The sequence below is a fragment of the Falco punctatus genome, assembly GCF_963210335.1.
Source record: "Falco punctatus genome assembly, chromosome: 10".
NCBI lineage: Eukaryota > Metazoa > Chordata > Aves > Falconiformes > Falconidae > Falco > Falco punctatus.
This window is the reverse complement of record NC_137590.1, coordinates 29,216,842-29,243,160: the sequence shown is the minus strand read 5'-3', so window position 1 is coordinate 29,243,160 and position 26,319 is coordinate 29,216,842. Positions and strand designations below refer to the sequence as shown.

The 26,319-nt window shown below is 39.8% G+C and overlaps 2 protein-coding genes across 6 annotated transcripts in view; one reads left to right on the top strand and one right to left on the bottom strand.

The window, feature by feature from the left end:
• AMPD3 (adenosine monophosphate deaminase 3) overlaps positions 1-15,461 on the top strand; it is a 35,875-nt gene extending 20,414 nt beyond the window's left edge. For both annotated transcript variants that reach the window (XM_080404715.1, XM_080404714.1), the window contains exons 7-15: positions 1,763-1,957; positions 2,203-2,334; positions 3,195-3,358; positions 4,520-4,646; positions 5,488-5,651; positions 7,696-7,816; positions 9,473-9,646; positions 10,764-10,874; positions 11,787-15,461. In XM_080404715.1, the coding sequence (XP_080260841.1) occupies positions 1,763-1,957; positions 2,203-2,334; positions 3,195-3,358; positions 4,520-4,646; positions 5,488-5,651; positions 7,696-7,816; positions 9,473-9,646; positions 10,764-10,874; positions 11,787-11,963 (1,365 nt within the window). In that variant the 3' untranslated portion in view covers positions 11,964-15,461. The remainder of the gene's footprint in view (positions 1-1,762; positions 1,958-2,202; positions 2,335-3,194; positions 3,359-4,519; positions 4,647-5,487; positions 5,652-7,695; positions 7,817-9,472; positions 9,647-10,763; positions 10,875-11,786) is intronic.
• Positions 15,462-18,139: 2,678 nt separating this feature from the next.
• RNF141 (ring finger protein 141) overlaps positions 18,140-26,319 on the bottom strand; it is a 14,564-nt gene continuing 6,384 nt past the window's right edge. For all 4 annotated transcript variants that reach the window (XM_080404839.1, XM_080404840.1, XM_080404842.1 and 1 more), the window contains exons 5-6: positions 22,632-22,739; positions 18,140-20,959 (exon numbers count right to left, since the gene is read on the bottom strand). In XM_080404839.1, the coding sequence (XP_080260965.1) occupies positions 20,809-20,959; positions 22,632-22,739 (259 nt within the window). In that variant the 3' untranslated portion in view covers positions 18,140-20,808. The remainder of the gene's footprint in view (positions 20,960-22,631; positions 22,740-26,319) is intronic.

Genomic DNA, 26,319 nt, shown 5'->3' with positions numbered 1-26,319 from the left:
TTGTGCAGAAGCAAGATTATTTTTTATTTCTTCTTTGAACCTCCTTTCTTACTGTGTATGAGGCGTTAGAGTAACCATTTCCACTAGTTTCACATAAGACTTTGTGGTAATGTGTTGCTTGTAATGATTCCAAACCATCTCTTACCAATATGTAGGACAGTGGTGCTTTTTAGACTTACCTGAACAATCCTGCCCTTGTGATGCATCATCTTGAAACTTGTATTACAAACCGCCTTGCTTCCTGCTCCTTCTGCAGAACCGTCTGCGGTAAGATTTGTCTCTAGCACCAGGCAGATGTTAGAATGAGTGAAAGCTGGGATTGCTTCTGACCACGTCCCAGCGCTCATGGCCCTCTGTGTCCAGGCAGGGCCTGGGCTGGAGGGAATGGGAAGGTCAGCAGACAGGTCGCAGCACTGTGGCTCCTGGGTGAGCTGAACTGCTGCTGCTAGGGCTTGGCAGGCAATTTCAGAGTCTTGTCAAGCTGTCCCCAGGGCCATTGTGTGTCAGCTGTGAAATCTAATCAGTGGTTTGGTTTGTTCTGGTTTTAAACTGATAGGAGCTTGTTGGTAATTTAATTGTTTTGCATCGGACATAGATTAGCCTGTTCTGTTGTTCGATCAGGATTTCTCAAGGAAATTCAAAGCAAATGGACCCTGGAGCAGCAGCTCTGCTGCTCCACACACTGGATATTCCTGTGCCGTTGGATTCCTGAAGGCCATTATCCTGGCGAAGGCTTGTTCTTCCCTTTCAGGTACTGGGTCCTTAGGAACTACAATTAGTATTACCTGCCTTTTCAAACAAGAAGAAATTGGTGAATATACCTGGTTTTCTTCTATTCTTTCTCAGTGTAGTTAATAAACCTTTGACTGCAGGGAGCCACAACTGATTTGTTATGCTTACCTGCTGGAGGCGCATAAGGAATTACACACGCTGAAGGGAAAACTTAAATCCACAAACCAACCTCCAAATCTCATCGGTTGTTTCTCTGGATTGTGTTCTAATAGAGGCTGCTCAAATAGCAGTGCAAGCTTCTGAGCAAAAGAAAAGCATACCTATGGAAACTATTGGCTGCTTGTCAATTTTTTTTTAAAATGGGACTTCAACAAAAACCTGAAGGAGTGCTCTCAGCCCTGCTGTGAAGCTTGCACCTCCCTTGGTGTGTGAAGAGATCTGAAAAAAACTGAAAAATCTGTCAGCATCATGAGTTGCTGTATTATAATTAAACTTGGAAAAAATAGTGACAAAATCTCTCACGTGTACATTTTGCAGTTCTGGTGACCTAAGATGTTTCATGTGGTTGAAATACAAAAACAAATTATGCTTTTGGAAATGGCTGAGAATTTCAGGTCCTTTTCAGTGAGAGAGGATGGTTATAACTACAGTCTATAACTGGAAAGACATCATCGATTCATGGATGGAATAAAAGGATACTGAAGGATCAGAGTGTCCTTTGAGAAAGTATCAAATTTAATCTGAACCCCGGTTCTGTGATTGGCACTTACAATGCATCTTAACTTTTTGAAAATATTCTTATTTAAATAGGAAACTATTAATTGAGGGCTATTTTATTTATAGTTCTGCTTATTGAATAAGTCCTCCAAACCCAAAAGTTCTGAAATATTTTGACTTGCTTAGGCACTAATCCATTCGTTACTTAAGGAATATTTTAGAAGGCTTCAGTCATTGTTGTCACTGACATAGATACTCGCTAATTTAAGTTTATGTGTATGGACGGTGATCATGAATAACCTTTTGATTTCAGGTTGATACTCATATCCATGCTGCTGCTTGCATGAACCAGAAACACTTACTGAGGTTTATTAAGCACACCTATCAAACCGAGCCTGACAGGATTGTTGCAGAGAAAAAAGGCAAGAAAATGACTTTAAAGCAAGTCTTCGAAAGCCTTCACATGGACCCTTACGACCTCACTGTAGACTCTTTAGATGTCCATGCAGTAAGTCTATTAAAGTGGCAGATAAACAAGAAAAAGCTAAGTTTTCTAAGTGTGAAATTCTGGTTTCTACATCTTTTGCTTGATAACTTATTAAATCATAATTTGAACTCATGCGTTACTTTGCATGTTTAAAGTAAGTTAGCCTAGGCTTTTTCTTTTCCATGCCTTTTATTGTTAGGCAATGTAATTTATAAACTGTCGTGTGTACTTAAAACAGTGGTTATTTGGGTTTTTTCCTCCTCCAGGGTCGTCAAACATTTCATCGATTTGATAAATTCAATTCCAAGTACAATCCAGTTGGTGCCAGTGAGCTGAGGGACTTGTATTTGAAAACTGAGAACTACATTGGTGGAGAATATTTTGCTCGTATGGTCAAGGTAATTAAGTTTCAAGCTTTTCCAGCTGTAGAAAAATGAAGGTTTGTAAAAGATCTGTGACGTTGTAATTGTACCTAGAACTAACACTGTGGTTAAGTGATTCCGAGTATTGGGCTTACTCTAGCAGCTGATCACAGAAAGAGCTCTTCTAAGTCAGCCACTGCTGCTTTCTAAATAATTTTATGAATTAGAAACTCAAGCACATACTGGTATGAGTTCAAAGCAGAGTTCTGTGCAGTTTCAAACTAATGGAGAGCAGCCAAGGGTCAGTTTACTGGCTTAGCATCTTGTTAGGATGTAGTTGGATAGTAGTAGCTGCTAGGGAAGGAGGAGCTAGGGAAGCACCTCTGCGTAAATCTAGATCTGCACATGCATGCACAGGCTTCAAATTAATTTCTTACAATAAAAGTATTAGTAGTTTTCATGAACTAGATGTCAGCGCTCCTTAAATGTACGGAAGTGCTTGTCTAAAATCAATAGTCTTAAAATTGCTTACTACCATGGATTCTGGGTCACACTCTGCATTGGTCTGCATATTTTATGTAGTCATTTACTACAGTTTAAATAGTATAATTCTCATGTACCAGTTTTAAACATCCGTCTTGCAAAGGTGTTAGTAATTAACTGCACAAGAATATTGTCCTCTAAATCTAGGTGTTACAGTTAGATATATGTGAGATAGCTTGCTAGTAGAATATTTAGATGCCTAAAATAAAAAAATAATAGACAAGAGATTCCCTTTACCTTTAAAGGATGACAATACAGTTATGTCTGGTCTGAGGAAAATACAATGATTATATTACTAGCTGTAAATGATCTTTAGTGTCCATATTAAAGCAAATATATTTATTACTTAATAGGAAGTAGCCCGTGAACTAGAAGAAAGTAAGTACCAGTATACAGAACCCCGCTTATCCATTTATGGACGGTCTCCAGATGAATGGCTGAACTTGGCAAAATGGTTCATTAAGCATAAAGTTTATTCCCCTAATATGCGCTGGATAATTCAGGTTCCCAGAATCTAGTAAGTAATCAGGAGCTCTTGGTAATTTTAATAGTTTGAAATCATACCGATGACTTGTTTTAATTTCTGATATTTTCTAGATGGTTTATGAGCTGTCCTGTAGTTGAACTTTATAAGTCACAGTCTGGGAAATTTATTCTTGACCATTGCTGCAGTTTTCCTGACAGACTGGGAGGGGAAGACAGGAGATAGGGTTTGAATCTACTCTTTTTGAAGCTATTCAAAACTACTGTGAATTACTTGTAGTCTGAAGATACTAAACCTAAAAATTACAACTGGGTGAAGTTAAGCTGCGTTCAAAGTCAAGTTAAAATACAATTTAGTAATGACTATAAATGAACTCTTGAATTCCATAAAAGAGTAGAAAATACTCTTTTTTTTTCTTTACAAACAGTTTACAAACTGTTATCAAACTTCCTCAAGATAGTGACTAAAGGACAGTGAACTTGGAAATGCAACCCAGATTGCTGGTTTGAAGGTTAAATCAGTATCAGTTTTTCTTCGTTTTTAAGCATCCTTTGGGACTTTATTGAATGGTTCTTTGTTTCTAATGCTGTATACTGTAATACAGTCTCCCATGATAATTTTGTCATCCTCAATAGCTGAGCTTCATGTTTTCGCTGTCATGGTCACATATATCCCCCCGAGTGAGTTTCTCATTAGGGAGAAAGTTTCTCTCCTTCAGTTTTTTACGTAGCAATTCCTTGCGTACATAGTAGAGTCAACACTTTCAAAGTCATGTGAACATGACACACTGAAGTACTGTTCCTCTTTTCTGAGAGGCTCACTAAAGCGGAACATTCTACTTTCATTTGGAGCAGCTACAGCTTTGGAAAACAGAATCTTTCATGAGAGGTAATTCCTTATCTCCCTTATTAGTACTTGGATTGCTGTAAGGGAAGGGGTCACCATTCTTCAGATAGTGTCTCCATTTTTTGAGCACTCGAGAGCTTCAGCAAAGCCTGGATGAGGTAGAGTGCCAGGCAGCACAGGCAACAGAGCGCAGAGACCATCCCTGCCCTGACATAAACTTCTAATTTCTGAATCCTGGTAGAACTGAAGCTGTAGAAATATACACAAATAATAGAAACTATGGAAGTGGAGAAGAAATAGAAACTGATTAAAGAATGATCACAACTGTGTATATTTTTTCCCCTTCAGTGACATATTTAGGTCAAAAAATATTCTGCCTAGTTTTGGGAAGATGTTGGAGAACATCTTCGTACCTTTGTTTGAAGCAACAATCAATCCCAAAGAGCACAAAGAATTGCACCTTTTCCTCAAATACGTAAGTGTGTTTGAATTTTCTGTCTTACCTGAAATGGATCCTCTCCTACTCATAAATTTTGTTTGTCCACAGCTGTTCCCAAACACTAAAAAAGCTTCTTTCTCCATAGATTACTTGTATTATTGTTTTAAATCCCTGACATACAATTTAATAAAAGCCTGGATAAGGTTCTGTTGTCAGATAGTTGCCGTATATTCCCTCAGAAACAGCTCAACAGCTATTTATTTGTCCTCTCACTAATCCTCTCTATAAAGAACGACCAAAAAATGCTCGCATGCTCTTGTGCAGAGCGAACATCGTAATCCAGGATGTGCACTTTGGGTTTGCCTCTGGGACTGGCCTCCAAAAAGGAGGCAACCGAAAGGCAGCACTGTGTAGATCCTGAAGGGACTCAGGAGAGGTGGGGACGTAGCTGCTGGGACATGATTAAGAGACATTTCTGACTATGCCCCCACTCAGAACTCTGAGGTTTCCTGGGAGCCTCTGGCCTCTTCAGCTGCTTTTCAAATAACAAAGCAGAATAGTTTAAAAGATTATAATCTGGATCTGAGGGAGTCTTACAGGCCTGTGCCCTCCACAGCGGCCTGAAGGTGTTCGTGCACCTAGGTCTCCTATTTGTCTCTGATCACAAAAATGGGAGAAACTTCCTTCAAGAAAACCCTTCATTCCTGCGGTCGGCATGGTGTCCCAGGAGGGCAGAGCAGCAGGACTGCTAGTATAAGGAGGGAAACCAAGAAGGAGGACTAGATGCTTTCCACAAGTGAGTCCTGAAGCAAGAGTAAGTAACGCTGAAGTTTGCTTCTCGAAAGCGCTGATTTCTGTGAATCTCTTCTCCTACCAGGTGACCGGTTTTGACAGTGTTGATGATGAATCCAAACATAGTGGCCATATGTTCTCTGACAAGAGCCTTAACCCTGACCTCTGGACCAGCGAGAAGAATCCCCCGTATAGCTATTATCTGTATTATATGTACGTGAACATCATGTTGCTAAACAACCTTAGGAGGTAAGTAGTCAATTTTCTCTTTCACGAGCTTCTAGAAAGAAAAATCAATAATCTTGGTCTTGGTCTAAGTCAAGTGTCTAGACTGGGTATCTTTTGAAGCAATGGTTATCTTGCATTATTTTAAAGAGTCCAAGAGGCGTACATGAGTTATTTTGAAAATGTTAACAGCAAAATGAATTCAAATGAAATATTCAGAAATTGTAAAGACATCAGATTAATATCTGCGTTTGATATTTGTGTGTATTTTTTTTGTGTGAATTCCTTATACCTGAATATGTCAACCAAAGCAAAAGAAGAAATCCCACAAAATTAACTTGTGGATCTTTGCTTGGATTTATTTGTGGATTTCCACATATAACGTACCTCTTGGTAGCTTGCCATCTCCTGGTAATTTAAGAGATACAAAGTTACGCTGTGAAATACTGGTTTACAGACTGCTGCCGTTATCAAAGATAGACAAAGGAGGATATAATTACGAACTGCACATCTGGCTAACTTACTTTAGTGTGCTGCTTGACTCATTCAGTTTTACTACTTTTGAGACCAATGTCTAGGCAAGTAACACGGGGAGTAATGACACTGAATGTGAGGTCATGACTGTAAAAGCAGATTTTGGCATCAGGCTCAGTAAAGCCTGAAATTCAACTTGAGGTTATGTTCCTGACTTTGTGGCTGACTCACTGAGTGATCTGCACAGCTGACTCAGACTGAGGCACAGTGATGTTATCCATTCATATTATGGTCTCATCGCTTACCTTGCAAGGATTTGACTAATTATTATTTATAAACCACGTTGGGATTTTTTATAGGAGGTGTACAGATTAGTCATTTTAACAGGTCTTATCCAAGTTAACATGCAAAATGTTACTTCTCTCCCACTGCTACTCAAGCATTTCTTTCTCTACCACCCTATGTAATCAAAACTCAAAATAAAAACACCCACCTTAAATGACCTTGTACCCGCAACAAACAGGCCTAATGGAAAGGGCACACTGCAGCAGGTACCGAAGTCATCCCTTTCTCCTGACTTTCTTTACATTCTCTGTAGTATGTTTTGGGTTTTTTTTCTTTTCCAAAGACAGATTCTGTCAGAGCTTACGTATTTCTTTTTTTTACTTCAAGACCATTTCAACTACTGTTTGAAAATCTCCTTAGATAATCATTAAATGTTGTTTACAGCTAGGTGAGATAATGACATAACTCATCAATGAGTCAGTAAAACTGTTCACCCTCTTAAACAGACTGAGCGTTTGAGGCACATCCATTACAACATTGTTTTATACTTCTGGTAGCATTAGCAAAGCCAGCGAGGACAGATTGCATCCTCGCATCCATTTGCATGAGAAATAGTACTAAACATCCATCCTAGAACCACTTTATACTCTAGCAGTCCTTGTTAAATTCTTTGAACATCTTCAAATACTTATGGGTCATTTGTCTGCACTGAATAACAGTGTCCATTATAACCCAAAACCCAGCATAATTTTTAATATAGATGATTTAAAAAGTAATACTAGAAATTACAGTGTGAAGTCTAGTCTAATGACTTCCACCCCTAGATCCTCTCTGTGCTGCTGAGGGTGTGGGATTATGCAGAGGTTAACCTGGTGAGATGGCAGGTTATCACACGGGGTAGGGTTAGCTAACTCTCGGCAGTGTGCTTCCACTTCTTCCTGCACTTTGAATCTAGGAATGATGCAGCCTCAGGCTGCCTCAGTTCACGCAGCTTGCCATCTGCCCTCAACTGAAATCAGTTCAGTAACTGTTCACCCAGAAGCTCAACAATTGCTAAACAAGATGTAAGTAGGGAAGGAAAGAAGGAAGGAACAAGTATGTCAGGTGGTGGAAGGGGCTTGACTGGAGGGACCTGCCCCTTCTGATAGCAGCCCATAGGTAGGCCTGATTAGATGTCACGTCAAACTGTATGAGAAAATGTAACTTTAAATTTTTTTTTCTTCACTTCCCATATAGATGATAATTACATACAGAACAGATGAAGAATGGTGCATTTTTTGTTAGTGAAACTTGTTTTTAATTTCCTCAGGGAAAGAGGCATGTGTACTTTCCTGTTTCGACCTCACTGTGGAGAAGCTGGGTCTATCACACACCTTGTGTCAGCCTTTCTGACAGCAGACAACATTTCTCACGGATTGCTCTTGAAGAAGGTACTGCTTGGTTGCTCACCTGAACTAACTACTCACTGCTTAAATAGCAGTGTCACTAGTTCAAACAGCAGTCCCCGAATGGACTTCATCTGGGCAACCCAAAACTCATTTTCTTAGCAGGGCACACATAACTCTTCACTTTGATCTGAATCCCTCTGTGGAGTGGTGTGCTCAGCTGAGCACCCAGCATAAGGACATGGACCTTGTTGTGGATGCTCCATCCCTGGCAGCGTTCAAGGCCAGGCTGGACAGGGCTTGGAGTGGCCTGGACTGGTGGAAGGTGTCCCTGCCCATGGCAGGGGGTTGGGACTAGGTGATCTTTAAGGTCCCTTCCAACCCAAACCAGTCTCATTTAAGCTACAGAAGCAGAAAGCTTGTCCTAAGTGAGTATTTTAAAGCTCTGTCTTTTGAGGGAAGGTAACTGTTCAGGTATGTCAAAGACTTGGTGGCACCTGGGTTTGGTTACTCCAAGCAGAGCTAAAATTGCATGGAAAAAACTGCTTAGACCTGTTTCTGGTCCCTGGTTTAGGTCCCAGAAGAATTTAAGGAAAGCTCTAGTCTCTTCTTTATAGGGACATTATAGGGTCATTTTCTCTGACTGGCATCCCTGTACTTCAGGGTTCATTCAGAAGTTCGTTAAGGTTTTGATTATTTATATCTAAGACTAACTGGGATCACTTGATCAAGAAATTTAACATAGCTGTATAACACAGCGATACTTTATATACAACTTCATTGTTATGACAGGACAAACGTTATCATTCCTGACTTATCAGTTAATAAAAACCGTAACACAACTCATCCCCAGGCCAGTTTTGTAATTAAAATAATTGGTCAGTGGGTGGCAGACTTGGACTGAGTTTATTGTAACTTTCTGGCAAGCGGTGTCTTCTAAGCTGGATTTTCTGGTTAATGCTGGAAAAATCTCTCTGTATGTTTCAACATATCCAAGAACAAAGAAAAAATTTGCCTAATATCATGTCTGATGTTATGCTCGGAACCAGTAATTCCTAAAATTAGACCCTGACAGAGGAGTAGTAAGGCTGTATGTGACCAAAGCATTCTCCTCGTCGCTCTGTCCCATTTAGCCTGGTGCCATAACCTGGCACAGCAGATAATAGTAAAGGCACTTGTTAGGGTCACAGGTTGGTTAAGCCAAAAATAGTAATAAAGATGAGGTGACCACAGATTATTTATATCATGTGCAACAGCAGCACATGACTTCTAATAAATTAACACTTATTCTGCTCCTAAGACTTACCTATTGGACTGCAGTTTTGAAAAGAAGAAATTGCCTAGTAGTCCTTACCCATCTGTTATTGGTGACTTTCAGGTTTTGGGGGCAGGTATGCAGTTAGTGTCAAATACAGTGCCCTTAATAATCATACATACTTACTAATCTACAGTAATTATTAGTCACCAATTTTAAAAAAAGATGACATTTATGTTAAAGAATGTAAATTATTTTTATAAAGATCAGTAACATTTAAAATTCAGACTTTTAAGTGTTTTCTAAAGAAGTGAGAGTTTAGTGTCAAGCTAATTTTTTTGGTCTTAGTCCTCCCTCTGTAATGCCGTTTCCATTTTATCCAAGGGAAATCCTTTTTTTCATTATGCCATAGTACCGTTAAATGCTGACTGTGCTTTGTTTTGCAGAGTCCTGTCCTCCAGTATCTTTATTATCTTGCACAAATACCCATTGCTATGTCTCCACTTAGTAACAACAGCCTGTTCCTCGAGTACTCGAAAAATCCACTACGGGAATTTCTACACAAGGGACTTCACGTCTCCCTCTCCACAGATGACCCTATGCAGTTTCATTATACAAAGGTAGGAATTGCAAAAAGCGCTTTTCTGTGCATTTGGCAACAGTACCACATAGGCCCAGAATGACCCGAAAGCTATTTTGTATTGTTGCTTAGGCTATAAATTTTCATTTCTTTCAGTCACTTCATTCATTATTACTCTTCATTCTCAGTCTGCTACTCACTGTTAGGTTTCAGGGGGAAATGTCTGATTTCCTAATTGTGTTTCTTTTGTACTCTTGCCTCTCCAGTGTTGGCTGTTGAAGTATAGAATGAAGGATGAGGCTGAAGGGAGGTTTGAGCCTTCATAAACAATCCTCTAGAGTGCCAGGAAAGTCCAGTTTCCTTACTAATAAATCTGGGGAAGTACATCACAAAAACACGATGCAGAATCTGGGAAGATGACGTATGAGCTGTTTGCTCAGTGAACTGAAGCTGATTCTTGCCCTTGGGTGGCCTGGCAGGACAGAATTGCCTGGCCACTGCTCTGGATGCCCCGGTTTTGTGGTTGGCACTGACCCGAGTCATGCTGTGCCTTGAGAGTGGCCTGTGTGCTGCTCACTTGTCAGTGTCCTGAGGACAAGCTGAGCTCTGGTGTGCTTCACCCAGGCTGGCTTCTGGCCTGTGACACATCTCTGCTAGAAAAGCCAGAGCTTCTGTGGGGGCTTTCTGCATGATGTAACGCAGTGCCAGCAGAGTTACACGTAGTGTGGAAGATCCTCAGCTGTGAGCCCACTAGAGTCAGACCCAGCCTTCTCGTGTGGAAGGTCAGAACTGAGAAATTGCCCTGCTCTCTCTCTACGTACTATTCATTACAGATTTACTAGATCCTCCAAGGTGTTTATATACCCTGGGATCTCATTTGAAACTAAGAAATGCTTCTAAGGATCTGGACTGCAGGCTGCAATTTCTTAAGACTAAGAGAACTGGATACCCAGTGCCTGTTAATTATTTAACAGTTGCCCTTGGGAAATTTGAAATAAACAATTCTGTTACTAATTGTGATGTTGAAGTCCTAAACTTCTAATTTTTCACAGCTATCTAAAGAGCATGTAGAAATTCCTTAATTTGTAATGAGTACGTATCCTCATTCACATCTTATTTATGTGTAATTTAATATTAAACATATTTTGGTGATACAGGAAGCTCTCATGGAAGAATATGCGATTGCAGCCCAGGTGTGGAAACTAAGTACCTGTGACTTATGCGAAATAGCAAGAAACAGCGTACTGCAGAGTGGATTGTCAGTTAAGGTAATTGTGGCTAAAAAAAATCTTATTTTGTGAATAGTAGGGCAAATCAGAACTGACAAGTCAGCAGTCTGAAAATTAAATAGTAGATTCTTATGTATTTGTGTACATCCGTGTCCTCTTTTCTGAAATATTTGCTAACTATCTGCTATGCAGTCTTACATTAAAAAAATATTAACGTTACATTTTTCCTCATTAGCTTTGTTTTGGAATTCCCCAAACCTGCAGAGACCAGGTGCCTGTCTATGCTCAGTTCTGCCTCCAGTCCCAAAACTTTGTGTGATGTCTTGCGTTGAGTAAAAACAACCTGTGTGTCATAAGCAAGACACGTTTTTGCTTAGAAGGGAATAATGGAGAAAATATTGTGGTTTAGATAGGCAGTCAGGTTAGATTAGATTCCCTTTTGCCTTTAAAATTTTATACATCCATGGCTTTCTCTAGGAGTTCAGAGCATCCTCTCTTCTATGCCACTTTCAAACATTCCTGGCAGGGAGCTGGTATGTGAAGGGTCTTTAGAAATACATGCTGTTGTTCCTTCCGATATTCTCTAGCGTCAAGTACTAATTTTCCTCTTGTGCAGTATTTAACTAATAAAAGAACCCTAAGCCTCTTTTTGTACCCCTCACATGAAAGATGCAGTAGTGAAGACCGAATGCTAGGACAAAGGGTTTGAGCAAGTCAGACTGGGCATACTGCTGGGTATATATAATAATAAATTCTTAGTAAAGAATTCTTATATATAAACTTTGGCCTTCAGATCTCCCAAACTGGTTAAGACTCTGAGGTAAATTTCAATGGCCAGCTGGTTGAAGCTGCACTGGTTTTTACTTGCACTGGAGTCATTCAACTAATAAATGCTCAGTTACGCAGTAAATCAGAGCAGTTAAACTGACTTCTTCCTATTCATGTTCACAGGAGAAACAGAAATTCTTAGGGGTGAATTATTGTAAAGAAGGGCCTGAGGGAAATGACATTCGAAAGACAAATGTTGCACAGATCCGGATGGCCTTCAGGTATGAGACACTGTGCAATGAACTTAGTTTCCTGTCTGATGCTATGAGAACAGAAGAGATTTCTACTCTGTCAAAGTAGTTACAAACTTGAAGAAACCAAAACATTTCACTCTGAAGCAGGATAAGATGCTAATTAACATGGAATCATCCATCTTTGATGCTACCAAGATGTAACAGTACAGAGAAAACCAGAGTATCTACGGGAGGTAAACAGCACTTGCTGTTATCTTTTACTGCATTATTCTCACTGCAAAAGTTTCAGTTCCTACAAACATTAAGCTTTGTAAGATTGCTGTAAATATTAAATGCAAACTCAGAATCATGTAATCTTTGTTTCATACTGTCTTAACTGTGTGCTATATTGTAACCTGGAAAAAAACCAGAGAATATTCATAGCATCTGTGATCTGCACCTTAGAATGTTGCAGATGCCGATAGTACACACGCACCTCTTTCTGTCCTGCTAGTCTCAGTAGCAATCATGGCATTTAGCACTTGCAAGGTGAATCCTTCATTCATTAGCAGTTTGTATGGGGTGCGTAATTGTGAGGCTGCCCTTTCATTCTGGAAGGTGTTTAGACAGAGTTTTTATCGTGCCATTTCAACAGTTACACTGGAAAACAAGAAAAACCAAAATCTGGTAGTTTTGTTTAATGACTAATGAATTACTTCCTGTTGTCATGTAGGATGTCTATGAAGAACAGCAGATTAATGCTTTTTAATCCAGTAAGTAGAAAATGTGGTGTCAAAATCATCACTATTGTACATTGTAATAATGAGTCTAATATTGCAAAAACTTTGCCTTGAAAGTTGAGAACACTTTTCTATTGCTTTGTAATAGGAATATGTGGATATGCCAGTTCCAATTACTTAGAAATTTATGCAGATAGTTTTAGTTGCATGTAAAGAGAAATTTTTTACTTGAACAAAGAAGTGTTCTTATGAATCAGTGGTAGAAATGCCAGACCTGGGTTCTGGTCCTACTTCTGGCCTCTTTTTACACATTTGTGTTAGTTTATATTTTAGTTGAATGAGAATTCAAACTGTCTATTTATATAGCACCAGCCCACTTGAAATATGTAATTTCAAATCATGTTATGTTAAACTTCTTATTTATGATGGAGTGGCTAGTAAAATATGGCTACTGGAGTATTTATCACTTTCAACCTTTCTTCTATTTGCTCATCCTTCTTCGACACAGTACTAGCCCTCTGGAAAGCATTAAAGGCAATAACATGATAGCATCTATGCACCGTAGAAGCTGCATGTAGTTTCATACCAAAAAGGTATGTTGATGCCTGTAAGTCCAACATTATGCTACTTCATTTGAAGGCCTCTAGTCCCTAAGCGAGGATCTTGAGCCTATAGTTAAGAGACCCGGGTATTGTGTACACAGGGAGGTTTGGCACCTTTAGAACAGGAATTCAGAATTAATGCATTAAAAGCAAATACTGAATAGTAGGTGATCAAGCCTCCCTAGACTTCGAACCTGAATGTTTTACCGTATCAGACATCTTGTGCCACTTGTCTTCTGGGGCGCAGGCACCTGCATCCTTCCTTTCAAGAGCTGATCAGGTCGGTCTCTCCCTTGTAAATGCAGCCAGTAGCAGTGGTGACATCACCAGTACCAAACAACTCGTTAATGGCATAACTGTATATATACACTGAAGACACAGTCTCTCCTCAGGCTGCAGCACTTCAAAGCAGTACCTACAAGGACGCTTTTTTAAATGTACCTGCTATCCGGAATGGTGATTGCAGGGAAATGGCACCAAAGTAAGGGAAGGAGGAATTCCTTATCACCTCCTATAGCTGCATAGCCCTGTAAGAGCCCTGTAGGAGAGATTACACCTAAAGACCCTTAGGAAACAGCCTGGCCGTAAGGCAGCTCCGAGAGAGACCAGAGACATGGGAGCAGAGTTCTGGCCATGCAGTGACCACTGCCGTTAGCCAGTGTCACCCAGAGGGAAGTGCAGTGATTGCAGATTTTCTTCCTCCAAAGGATGGTCACAGGTGGGGGGAGCCTTGACTGTAGCTCTTCCACGACCCAGCCTAGGGCCTGCTGTGTGCAGCTAAGAAGTGTGTGAAACAGTGCTGCTACCCTGCTCAACTGTGTGACAATAAAACTGTCCCAGTTTATTAATTGACTAAGGTCAGCACTGCCTGTCTGCCTCTGCTAAAAAATCTTAGCAGCCTGTACAATGCATTATCAGTGTTGACGAGTGCAGTGTTCTTAGGATTTTCTTAAGAAATCTGAAAACAGTGGTTCAATCATTTTAGCTGCATAAAATGTCTTGTTTTCATTACAACTTAATAATAAATTATCAACATAACATTATTTACCTGAGAAAAGCATCTGCATCTAGGCTAAAGAAGCAACATGCTTGGTTTGAAGAATTTAAATTGTAAGTAGTTTCATCTGATAAACATTGCTTTACTTGGGTTGCTTCACCTGAGATTGCTACTAGTGCTGCTTTTGTTGTCTCTTGATTTCTTACTTAGTTTTCTTAATATTATACTGAATTTGTATATGTTTTAATACCTTTTCAGCTTTCCTTACCTCAAACACATCAGGTTTTAACATGTCTGCAGCTCTTACTAAAGAAAAACAAAACTGGATATGAATATTATGAATTTTCATATGAAAATGAATGGATATGAATTAATAGACAGCAATCGGAATTTCAAAAATAATAACGATGACACACCAGTGGCTATGACCACAAGTTCTGCTTTCTGTGCTTCCTTGTGTGCTGCTTTTAAGGATAAATCGAGCTAGTAGTGTTATATTTAGGGAAACAAACCATCCTTTCAAGCTTCCACTGTATCATCTGTTTTAGTCATCTTTTAGTTAGGCAAACGTTACTGATTCTCAAGTTCAGTTCTTCAGCTTCTTTTTAAAAAGCTGCACTTTAATTCTGGCGTACGGCTGCTCAAAGCAACCTTGCAGACTTGGGGTATGTACATAATGGAGGCAGATCCAGCATGAACGCTGCTGTACACATCTACTTAAATGCAACACAGGGCAGTTGCTAATTCCGCCCCCCCTGACGGGGTTCAGTTCAAACCTGGTTTTACTCAGGCAGAGGGGGACTAGAACATCACTGTAGCTGGTGACAGGGGTGGGTGTTGCTTCAGAAAGGAAGAATATCCTGTTTTCTCAGCATGTCATTGGTGTTAAGGTTCAAGTGTTATTCAAGACCTCCTTAAATCTGCTAGCTCCGAGCATTTTATACTTTCACCTAAAATGGTTAATTATGATTATTTTATGTTTACAACATAACTAAACAATTTCTAGCGATGCTCTTCCATTCCGTTATGTTACTTTAGCAAACTCAAGGCATTTGCTTTGCCACTGGATAATGCAGAGCTACTTTCTCTTCTCATATAATTGTTCTTTACTTGTGGCTAACCCTTCTGTTCCGTTTGCCTAGTTAAAATCTAAGTCTGAAAAAGCTGGGTCAGGGGAGGAATGTCTGTAAAAACTTTTTTCTCTCTGTGCCTAGATTAAATGATGTTTATCTTTTGCCTCTTGTGGAAGCATTAAACATTACACTAATAAATAAATTATAAAAGACTATGGTTAGGGTTTCTGTGTGTGTATACCTCTCACTAAAATTGTAGCTGCACAAAATATCTGCATTTCAGTCAAACTGAAAAACCTATGCAATTACAGTGTTAGCAGTATAGAAGACTAAACTGAAATTAAGGACTACTACAGCATGAAAAGTGAAAGAAAACAACCATCGAAGATAGAGAAGCGGCAATATTTAGGAGAAGGAGCTAAAAGCTTAGCTGACGTAAAGCAGCTTAGTGTTACTGAAAACCAGCGGTTTGGTTTGTGCCAAGGGAAGACCTGCCACCAAGTCCTGAAGAGAAACTATTGCAGGGCTGCCCCCACTGGCTCTCCATGCCCTGGTTCCCTGCTCATCCAAACTGGGCATCAGGGCAGGGCACACGGCACCTCTTCCTGATCCCCGGGCCTCATCTTGACATGAAACAGAGTCAAACCACCTGAGTTTGGGAGGAGGAAAGCAGTTCCAGCACTCCCAGTTAAAACAACAGCACAGCTTTATCTGACGAAACACAGCTAAGCTGCCAACAAGTGACCAATGGAAATAAGTAGTTCATATCAACATAGACATTCTGCTACAGTCAGAGATGACTTCTGAGGAGTAAAAAGTTTAACGCAAATTACTTTCTACATAGGAAATGTAATAAAGATTTTTAGATGAAGATTAAAATGCGTCTCTCTCTCTTTATACAAACCCTTAATTTCTGTACACAAGCAGCGCTCGTGAAGCACAAGAGCAAAGATTCACCTGTAACTGAACGGTGCGTACTTCTCCCCAGACCTCTCAAAGCACTAAATACCAACGCTATGCAGCACAGACAGTAGTATATACAATAGTGAGGCAGCAACACTGCTAATCCATTAATCATTAACTATGACGAAGCGGTACCATGTCACATAGAAAAAATGGGGTTTTTTTAAGGTCTGTTGAAGTTGGTTGGAATCACACTAGCAGGGAAGTGCAGACTGTTGTATCAAAACCCTACCTTGCTCCATGAATAATCAAATTCCAGAAGGGCAGGCTTCTGACTGGGTTAGGCTTAATTCCTAAGAACACCTTGTATGTTTAAACAGCACTTTGAACCAAAGAAGAGTGCTCATTTAATTACCTGTTGGACAGCATTCTTCATTCCAGACTCACACCGGGCAAAGCTCTATCCAACTTCACAAAACTGGTAATTTTTTACTAAATTTCAGGCCTACAAACCCCATGCCCAGCTTTTAATATTTTAACCTTGATAGTTAGGTTAGTGAGGTAAGCAATCACCTGTTAATTAGCATCTTGACAGCTCCGATACAAAAGTCAAATGTGCTGTCAGACCGCCCAGAGACACAACACCCACTGGCACACACCCAGTTCACTTCAGCTACACACAGCAACAGAAAATGAATGTTCGGTCTTTACAGTATGCTGCTGTATGATAGATTCTAGACTTAGTACCAAACAACTGAAGAAGTGACAATTGAAAAAAATTCAGTTTTGAAATGACCGATTTTTAAGACACACAAGAAAGCAGAATTCCATTAACCCACTTAAAACAGGTGAGGATAAAACATTATGGTATCTTCAAGAATGGTCTAACAACAGAAAAAATAACTACTGTAATATGAGTCACAATACAATTAATTCTACTGCAGAGCACGTGTACTTAGTGGGTATAAAATTAAAGAATTATGTAAATGCAGCGTTAAGGCCAGACAGGTTAACATAGAGCTCCCACTTACATCAGGCATCTCTAAGGCTCCCTGAGGAAGCTACTGTTCGAGGGTTCGGGGGGACACAAAGCACCGTTACGATGCTCCTCCTAAAAATCATGCATTTGGCACACACATCTGTGGAGGGGCAGAATTCAGGAGTCCAGTTCAAACCTACAGCACAGACATTTCGCTGCTTGCCTTGCATTTCCAGAACTGGAATGAGTGTGGATTGGAAAACCTTTAACATCACATACAGAACTGTCTTTAAAGGAAAGGGAAAGGTATATAAGGTAAATAATGCCATTTCCCACTAAAACCAAAACCATGCACATTACATTAATATGGTGTCTAAACTTGAAACCTAGGAAATACAAGTTTTTGTTAATTCCTCAAGTATACCCACCTTCTAGTGTGTCTGTCAGCTGGTAGGTTCTCCGGTTTTAACTTCCTGATCTGTTAATTCATTCCTCTCCCATTTCTCAATTGGCTTTGAAAGATCAAAAAAGATAAACCAAGTAACCAGACAGAGGAAACAGTTAGGTTAATTACATACTTCAATTCTTACTGAAAAACAGGGAAAATCAGGAGAAGAAAGAATACTTCAAACCATACCATACTTAAGCTTTAAAATACTAGTAGAAACATGATGGAATAACTTGGGGGGAAAAAGCAAATCACTCTTCTCTGGAATAAATAAATAAATAAAAATCCTTTTCCAAAGGAAACCTGCTCCTCAATATTGTCTTTTATTGTTACTTGTTTTGACAAGAAAAAGAGAAGAATCAGAGTGAGTCTTTTTTGCAGGGCTGCATTTACGCTACCTGGTTAATACCACACTTCAAAGTTTAAGAGACATCTGACTCACATGGCATCCTTTTAACCACAGCACCTGTACAATGGAATCGTATACAGATTAAAATTCAGTTTTCAGACTTCCGTGGTATCAAAGCCAAGAGATTCCTTATACTTAAAACAACATCGACATTTCTTCCAAAGTAACTTTATTGCACAATTCATACACAAAGTTTAATATACTGGAATGTCCTTAGCTATTAATACAACCTATTAATAAACCTATAGTGTTTAAATTACAATTTCACATTAAACCTGTAAGAAATCTTCACTTACACAAGGAACTTTAGTTTGTTCTAATGCCCCCCCACCAACAGCTATTCGCAGCAATTCACATTTTCAAGGTCTACCTTCTGGAACCCATCACCATGTCCCTGCCAACGCAATTCCTTTTCCAAAACTGAATTTCCAAAAGTCAGACTAGGTAATACCAACCAGTATCAAATTACTAGTTTTTCAGTGTTAATGTATCTATCATCCCACATAACGTACAGTACATATATTTTACAAGGCACACGTTACAGTAACTACATCACAGCAGTGTGAATTACAGCAACTTAATTAAAAAAGCTGTACAGAATACAAAGTTTACTTTTCACTATTTAAATAATTTTTGCATTAGTTTATATTGTAATTGCAAGTGTCATTATGCTGCAATTAGCAACCTGTTTGCATCATTACAAAATTACATTTTAAGAAGTTCATGTGAGTTCTTAGCAGAAAATCAACTTATAAAATCTCAGTTCAGAAGTATAATTCCTGAAATATTTGAAAAATAAAGTTAGCCTGAAGCTTTAATTTAGATGCTCTTTCTGTTCCAGTGATATAAAAAGTTTAAAAAATTCAAAGGTAATTTTAAAGTTCTGAACATGGACTAATGCAAGCTCAAAACCCAAAGAGAAACCCAACTGATGTTTGACTAGGAATATTTGCAAATATTTTAGTGGAAAATCCCTGACCATTAACAATTTTCTGTCCAAATAACAACTGCCCTTATGCAACCAACCAGTCCACACACTTTCTGAAGAATACCTCATTGATATCAAAGAATTAACAAAGGGAAAAAATTAGTTCTAAGCTATATACATTCATAAGTGGATTTTTCAGTAGTTACATACAGATTTACACACTAAGCCATAATGGCTTGTAGGTGATACACACAAGAGTACGTTGCTTATCTGTCTGAATGTCTATGCTAAATTTGACAACTATGCCACAAGCCAAGCCTACATGGGTGCTGTATGTTATGCACGTTCCTTAACAAACAGAAGTATAATAGACAAATTCCCAAGATCTAGTCCCCAACCTAATTATATTATTTTGTAGCCAATTAAGGAAAATAACCCAAATGTGCATATCTACATGTGCACACACCTTTTAGTTCAGAACCAATCTGTGATAAAAGGCCTTAGCCTTATGGCATCATCGAATCTTAACGGGTACAGTAATTAAAAATGCAGTCTTACTGTAAGTGCCATTTATGCTGACATTCCCTCAAATGCTACACGTGAGTATTTCTCACTCAACTGCCTCAAGTTAAAATAGTAGTATTTGTTAATATGTATTAAAAAATCATTAATTCTCTACAATAGCAGTTGACTTCCATAACACTATGTAAGCAAAAGAGGCTTAAGATGGGTTTTCTGAATACTAACAATTTATTTTAGACTGTCTAAACTCAGGTCTTGAAAGATTTCACTCTGCCAGACATAGAAACACTGTTGCACTCCAGTTGTGATATCCCTTTTCCCAAGTTGTCACATGCACATCTCGCTCAAGCAACATTATTGTTAAAGTTTCTCTCTGCTACATAAAAGCATATTGCACTTGTAGATATAAAAGACAGCACCCTTACTTAGATTATTACCTTATTACCTCATAACTCTTAGTATACCTTGTATCTCTGATTTCATCACTTCAAAAATTCACCAGAAGCAGATAAAACCACAGCATCAGACTAAACTACACCTTAACTGCTGATTCAAATAAAGGCATTCTCCTCAGATATGCCTAATGCTTACAAATAATTTTGGCTGGTTTTGATCAAAAAACTATAAACTGATTTACTTTTTTTAGGATTGTGTATAAAATTGTTTAATGTTTCCAAGCTAATAAGACTATGCTAATTATCATATTTAAAAAAATATTCTAGGAGATAATCTTGTTAGAAGAATAAAGGGAAGTGCACAAGTACATTTAATAGAGCTGCCTACACTCTTCAAAACAGGTTTAAAATAACACTGTAACTCCTAACAGATCAGATTGAAACCATTACCTTAAGCACTAAAAGCAGCAATAACTGGCTACTGAAGAACAGGCAGTGGGACATCTTCAAGTTCCAGCAGTAAAATTTCTAATTAATAACCATTGGTGTTAACTCATCTTTATTCACATTTGTCATGAAACTAAAGGGACTGTTTTAAGGATAAGAACTGTGAGGTCAAGCCATCTGATGTGGCTCATCTTCTGCAGCGGCACCCTGTGATACTCAAACAGCAGTTAGCAGTTATAGTTGTGCTGTTACAAATTGTTTCATCTAGTAGTCGAGCCATTAATTATCTCAAAAGTTGTTAAAATAAACTTTGTTAATGATCAAAGTTTACTGAAAGCACAGGTTAATAATTAGGACTGCGCACACATACACTGGCTCATAAACCCTGTTCGAAAAGAGCAGCGCAGATTCACAGCAGCTGAGAAGTGAAAGACAAACTGTGGAAGAACAGCAACGAGAGGTAAAAACAAATGTTCGTGAAAACAAAAGCTTCAAGTGCTTCTGCTATTGTCAGCTTGTTGGGCTAGTGTCAGGGTCTGTGAGGCTGGCCCACCTCATCTACCATGTTAAGTATGTAAGTAGCGATATCGTCTTCTGTAGGTGCATCTGAGACCACCCAAGAATCACCTGCCCCAGTCACTTGCCGACGGCAGACAGGACAGCTTCTGTGACGATCGCTCCTGTTAGGAAGCCAGAGAAATGAGTACTTTTCACTGACGGTCTCTTTCTGGCCAAAAAAAGCCAAAAAACCCCAACGAAAATCAAAGCCACAACCCAGGGAGAACTTCAAGAATGATCAGGTTAACTGGATTAGACCACCTGTGTATTTTGTTTGTTTAAAAACTTTTTCTTTGTGAGGAAGACTGGCCAACAATTCTGAATGTAGCTCCATTCTTTGAGTGATAAATTTGAAGTCATGTTCCTCATAATCAACAAAAAGCATTGAGCTTCCTGACCAGAAAGTTTAAATGGAAATTCACGGTCTAAATTACTTCTTCCTATCTTTAGGTATTCAGCTGAGCTACTTCAGAAATCAGTCCCCATAAACTTCCTATATAAAGAGAAAAAGGAACCCTTTTCTTGGGTCAGTCAGCCCACTGAAATTTAGAATTGGTCCCTCAGGGTCCTTCCTATTCCCCTCCACCAACTCATTCAGGGGTCCCAAACAATTACACTTCTAAGCTGGGAGCCTGTTACATGCCTAGGTTAAGAAATGAACCTTAACATTTTAATAACAAAAAAAGAATGGTATAACTGGAACTTAAGTTACTGAGTTCAGCTGCTTCATTAGTCAAAGTCGAACATAATGCACTCTCCACCACAGCTGCTAAACTAAGACCCTGCATTGCTGACAGATGCTAAAATATTTTCCCAGAAAAGAGATGCCTAGCTGTACTCTGAGATCCAGTGACTTTTACAATTTTTTTCCTTGTGGGAGCATACCATTGTAAGAGTAACTTCTTTGATAAGCTTTTGAAAAAGTCACAAAACAAAATTCTTGCTCACAAATTATGTGACTTCAGTGTAAAATAATTTGCATTAACTAGTCAAAAAAAGCCTTTTAACTGAGAATATCTGTATCACCTAAAGCAAGATTGCCAAAACACCTGCCTAATCCTTGTAGGTCTTCTGCACGGTTGGAGAAGAGCTACGCTCCTCCACAAAACAATTTTTCTCTCTTTTCCAACAACTAGTGTATCAGACAGATGCAGAAGCTGAAAACCTGTTCACTTTACTGTGAAGCTGAACGTATATTGTAAGATACATATTATACATAAATTTGAAGGCATTGCTATTGAGAAGAAATCCTTCCCCGGAAAAGCCTATATATTTAAAATAGCAGATGGTATGCTATTTATTTCAAGTGAAAGCATAATACACAGAAAAAATCCCTCTGATAGTTATTTCCCAAATAAGTGCTAAGATAGTGCAACTCACCTTCATATTTGCATAGTCTTACAAACTATTGATTCTTTTCTTAAAAAGAAGCTTTTAATGAGATGTTGTGAAGCATAATGTGCCAGCATCATCATATACCCTGTCTTCTCTAGTTTTCGAACAGCAATACAATAATTTAGTTTTACAAGAATAAAATTATAAAACAAATGCTGAAAAGCACTTTCACATCTCTTTTTCCAAAATACAATGTTCATGTTTATGAATTCTGAAGCCATTTCCTTCTGCTACAATCTGATTTTACTCAAGCTTGTTATGTATCATATGTATATTAGCTTGCAAATACCTTCAGATATTAAATTATAAGGGAAATAAGGAATCTGTCAGACCAAACTGAAGCATCTCTGATAACCAGTACATACTATAAAATAATGAATATCCTTTAAAATGTATTACCATTTATCAATGCATTTCTGGCAGAAACTGTGAGCACATGGCAAGATTAAATCAGCACGTCCATCCATGCAGATGCAACATTCCTCTTCATCTGTCAACTGTTTAACCCTGCAGAAGAGAAGAGAGTTTTCTCCCAGGTAACTAGTAAGGTTTGTATTTGTGTCCTAGCAACTACAACAGTTACTACATTTTTCTTAATAATTAGTGATGGACAGAAAAGAACACCTGTGCTGACCTGCAGGGAACATGTGACTTTTTGAATGGACTAGTTAAATCATCTCAGCATACGTCAGCAGACACAGCCTCAAGCTACCCACAAACCGCAGTAGATGAACTAAACTAAGTTAGAATATGCATTTATTTTTTGCCATGTGGTGCTTTTGTGTTGCAGAGGGTTATGCAAATCCTTGTTCATTATCAACAAGAGAAGTGTGAGAAGTTGTCACACAACTTTGCAAAACAACAGAAACACCGTTTACTTTAAATGCAGAAGAATCTGCCTTCCTTTCACAGAGCTGTCAAGCTGAACTACTCCGTAATGACCTCTGTCCAATTTCTGCATACTAGCTTATATCACAGATAAAAATGTGCATGTCAAAAGGATCACTACTAGAATGCATGTCCACTAATTTCACACACCATCAAAATGCCAAAAGCTAAACTGCTCATTAAATTGAAAAGGCTGATTTTACCTTCCAATTCACCCCTCATGATTGTTCCTTCAAATTAGGACTCTCTCAAGTTGACCATTACTACAGCTTTGCCAGGGTGTTCTTGTTGGGAGTGGGGTTGGGGAGTTAGATCACTTCCTGGGACAGACGTTTTCATTTTATTTGTCTTCATTTTTTCCCCCCAAATAATATATATTTGTATCTAAAGGTCCTAACGTATTTGCATGACCTTCTCAAGTACGAAAACGTACAGTGAATCCTCAGTTTTCACTGACCTAACCAGGCACGTAAAGTTCCCTTATTTTCATAGAATCATAGAATGGTTTGGATTGGAAGAGACCTTAAAGATCATCTGGATCCAACCACCCTGCCACAGGTGGGGACACCTTCCACCAGTCCACGCCGCTCCAAGCCCCGTCCAGCCTGGCCTTGGACACTGCCAGGGATGGAGCACCCTCAGCTGCTCTGGGCAGCCTGTGTCAGTGTCTCACCACCCTCAACAGTGAAGAATTTCTTCCTAATCCCTAACCTAAACCTGCCCCCTTTCCGCTTAAAGCCATTCCCCCTTGTCCTATCGCTACATGCCCTTCACCTCTCCAGCTTTCTTGGAGGCCCCCTTTAGGTGTTGGAAGGTGGCTGTAAAGTCTCCCCAGAGCTGCCTTTTCTCCAGGCTGAACAACACCAGCTCTCCCAGCCCATCTTCATAGGAGAGGTGCTCCAGCCCTCTGGTCACCTTCATGGTCTCATCTGGACTCACTCCAACAGGTCCACGTCCTTCATATGTTGGGGGCCCAGAGCTGAATACAGCTCTCCGGGCGTGGGTGTCTCACCAGAGCAGAGGGGGACAATCACCTCCCTCACTCTGCTGGCCTCGCTTCTTTCGATGCAGCCCAGGATAGGGCTGGCTTTCTGGGCTGCCAGCGCGCATTGCTGGGTCACATCGAGCTTCTCACCCACCAACAGCCCCAAGTCCTCAGGGCTGCTCTCAATCCATTCTCTGCCCAGCCTGTGTTTGTGCTTGGGACTGCCCCAACCCACATACAGGACCTTGCACTTGGCCCTGCTTGAACTCCATGAGGTTTACACGGGCCCACCACTCCGGCCTGTCAAGGTCCCTCTGGATGGCATCCCTTCCCTCCAGCATATCAACTGCACCATGCAGCTTGGTGTCTTCAGCAAACTTGCTGAGGGTGCCTCAACCTCAGCGTCCATGACACTGACAAAGATGTCAGACAGTCTTGGTTCCCATATGGATCCCTGAGGAACAGCACTCATCACCTGTTTCCCTTGCAACTCTGAGTGCAACCACCCAGCCAACTCCTTATCCGCCAAGTGGCCCATCCATCGAATCCATGTCTCTCCAGTTTAGAGACAAGGATGTCATGTGGGACAGGGTCAAATGCTTTGCCCAAGTCCAAGGCAGATAACAGCAGCTGCTCCTCCCTCATCCCCCAACACTGTAACCCTGTTGTAGAAGGCCACCATATTTGTCAGGCACGATTTGCCCTCAGTGAAGCCATGCTGGCTGTCACCAACCACCTCCTTATTTTCCATGTGCCTTAGCACAGTTTCCAGGAGGATCTGCTCCATGATTTTGCTGGACACACAGGCAAGACTGACCAGCCTGTAGTTTCCCAGGTCTTCCTTATCTCCCTTTATAAAAAACAGGAGCTATGTTTCCCCTTTTCCAGTCAGTGGGAGTTTCACCAGACTGCCGTGACTTCTCAGATGCATCTCATCAGGTCCCATGGACTTGTGTACCTTCAGGTTCCTCAGATGGTCTCAAACCTTAACTGCTACAGTGAGTGATTCTTCACTCTCCCAGTCCCTGCCTTTGCCTTCTGCAACTTGGGCGGTGTGGCTGGAGCACTTGCCCATAAAGACCAAGGCAAAAATCACAGAGTACCTCAGCCTTCTCCATGTCCCAGGTAACCAGGTCTCCCGTTTCCTTCTGGAGAGAGACCACGTTTTCCCTAGCCTTCCTTTTATCACTGATGTACCTATAGCAGCTTTTCTTTCTGCCTTGGTGTCCCTGACCAGCTTCAATTCTATCAGCTTTAGCTTTCCTAACCAGGTCCCTGGCTGCTCGGACAATTACTCTGTATTCCTCCCAGGCTACCTGTCCTTGCTTCAACCCCCTAGGGTTCCTTTTTTGTTTAATTTTTCTGAGGTTTTTTTTTGTGTTTGAATTTAATAGTCACAGCTCACTTCCAAGACAGCCAAGTAAGTGCTCTGAAATTTTCAGGTTTTCCAAAACCCCCGATTTAGGAATCCCTTCTGTGACCTGGGGCACAGAGGTAGCATTCTAGAAAGAATGGCATTCAGGAGACAGTCCACTGGAACGACCATGGACCAAACCACTTCTGCTTAGGCATCTTGGGAGTTTTAACTACACAGATGAGCCAGCTAAGGGACAGCAATTAACATGCTTTTGGTTATTCTTCAGTCGGTCCTAGGGGGTTCCTTTTCAATTTGCTTTTTGAGAAGTTACTTTAGAACACTAGGAGATTTTTTTGTAGAATTAGATGGTGATTCACATACAATGAGGACAACCATTTCCAAAAAGATCTATCTTTTGATTAGCTCACTAGGTTCTTTGGACTTGCTCCCTTTCATTTCCCTCCCCCACGCAACTCTCAGTACTAACCTTTGATAACACTTCATTTTTTGAGATTTACTGGTGTATATACAAGCAGTTAAACTTAAAATAGACACCCTGTTTATAAAGTTTCTGGAAATCAAGATTTAGCCAGTGGACTAAGTTTCTGAAGAAATGGTAAAATACAGGAGTGACAAACTAAGGAAATGCCTGTCTCTTCATTATCAGAAAGCATAAACCACATTTTTGGTTTATTTTGGTATGCTCTGAATAGGAAGTGGATATTCTAGAGAAACGGGGTATTATTCTGGTAGAAGTTAAGATAAGAAAAAGAATGAAACAGATAACATTTGCTATATTTGTGCAGTGACGGCTAGCTCTTGCAACACTGAAAAATGTCTAAAGGTGTAAAGAATTT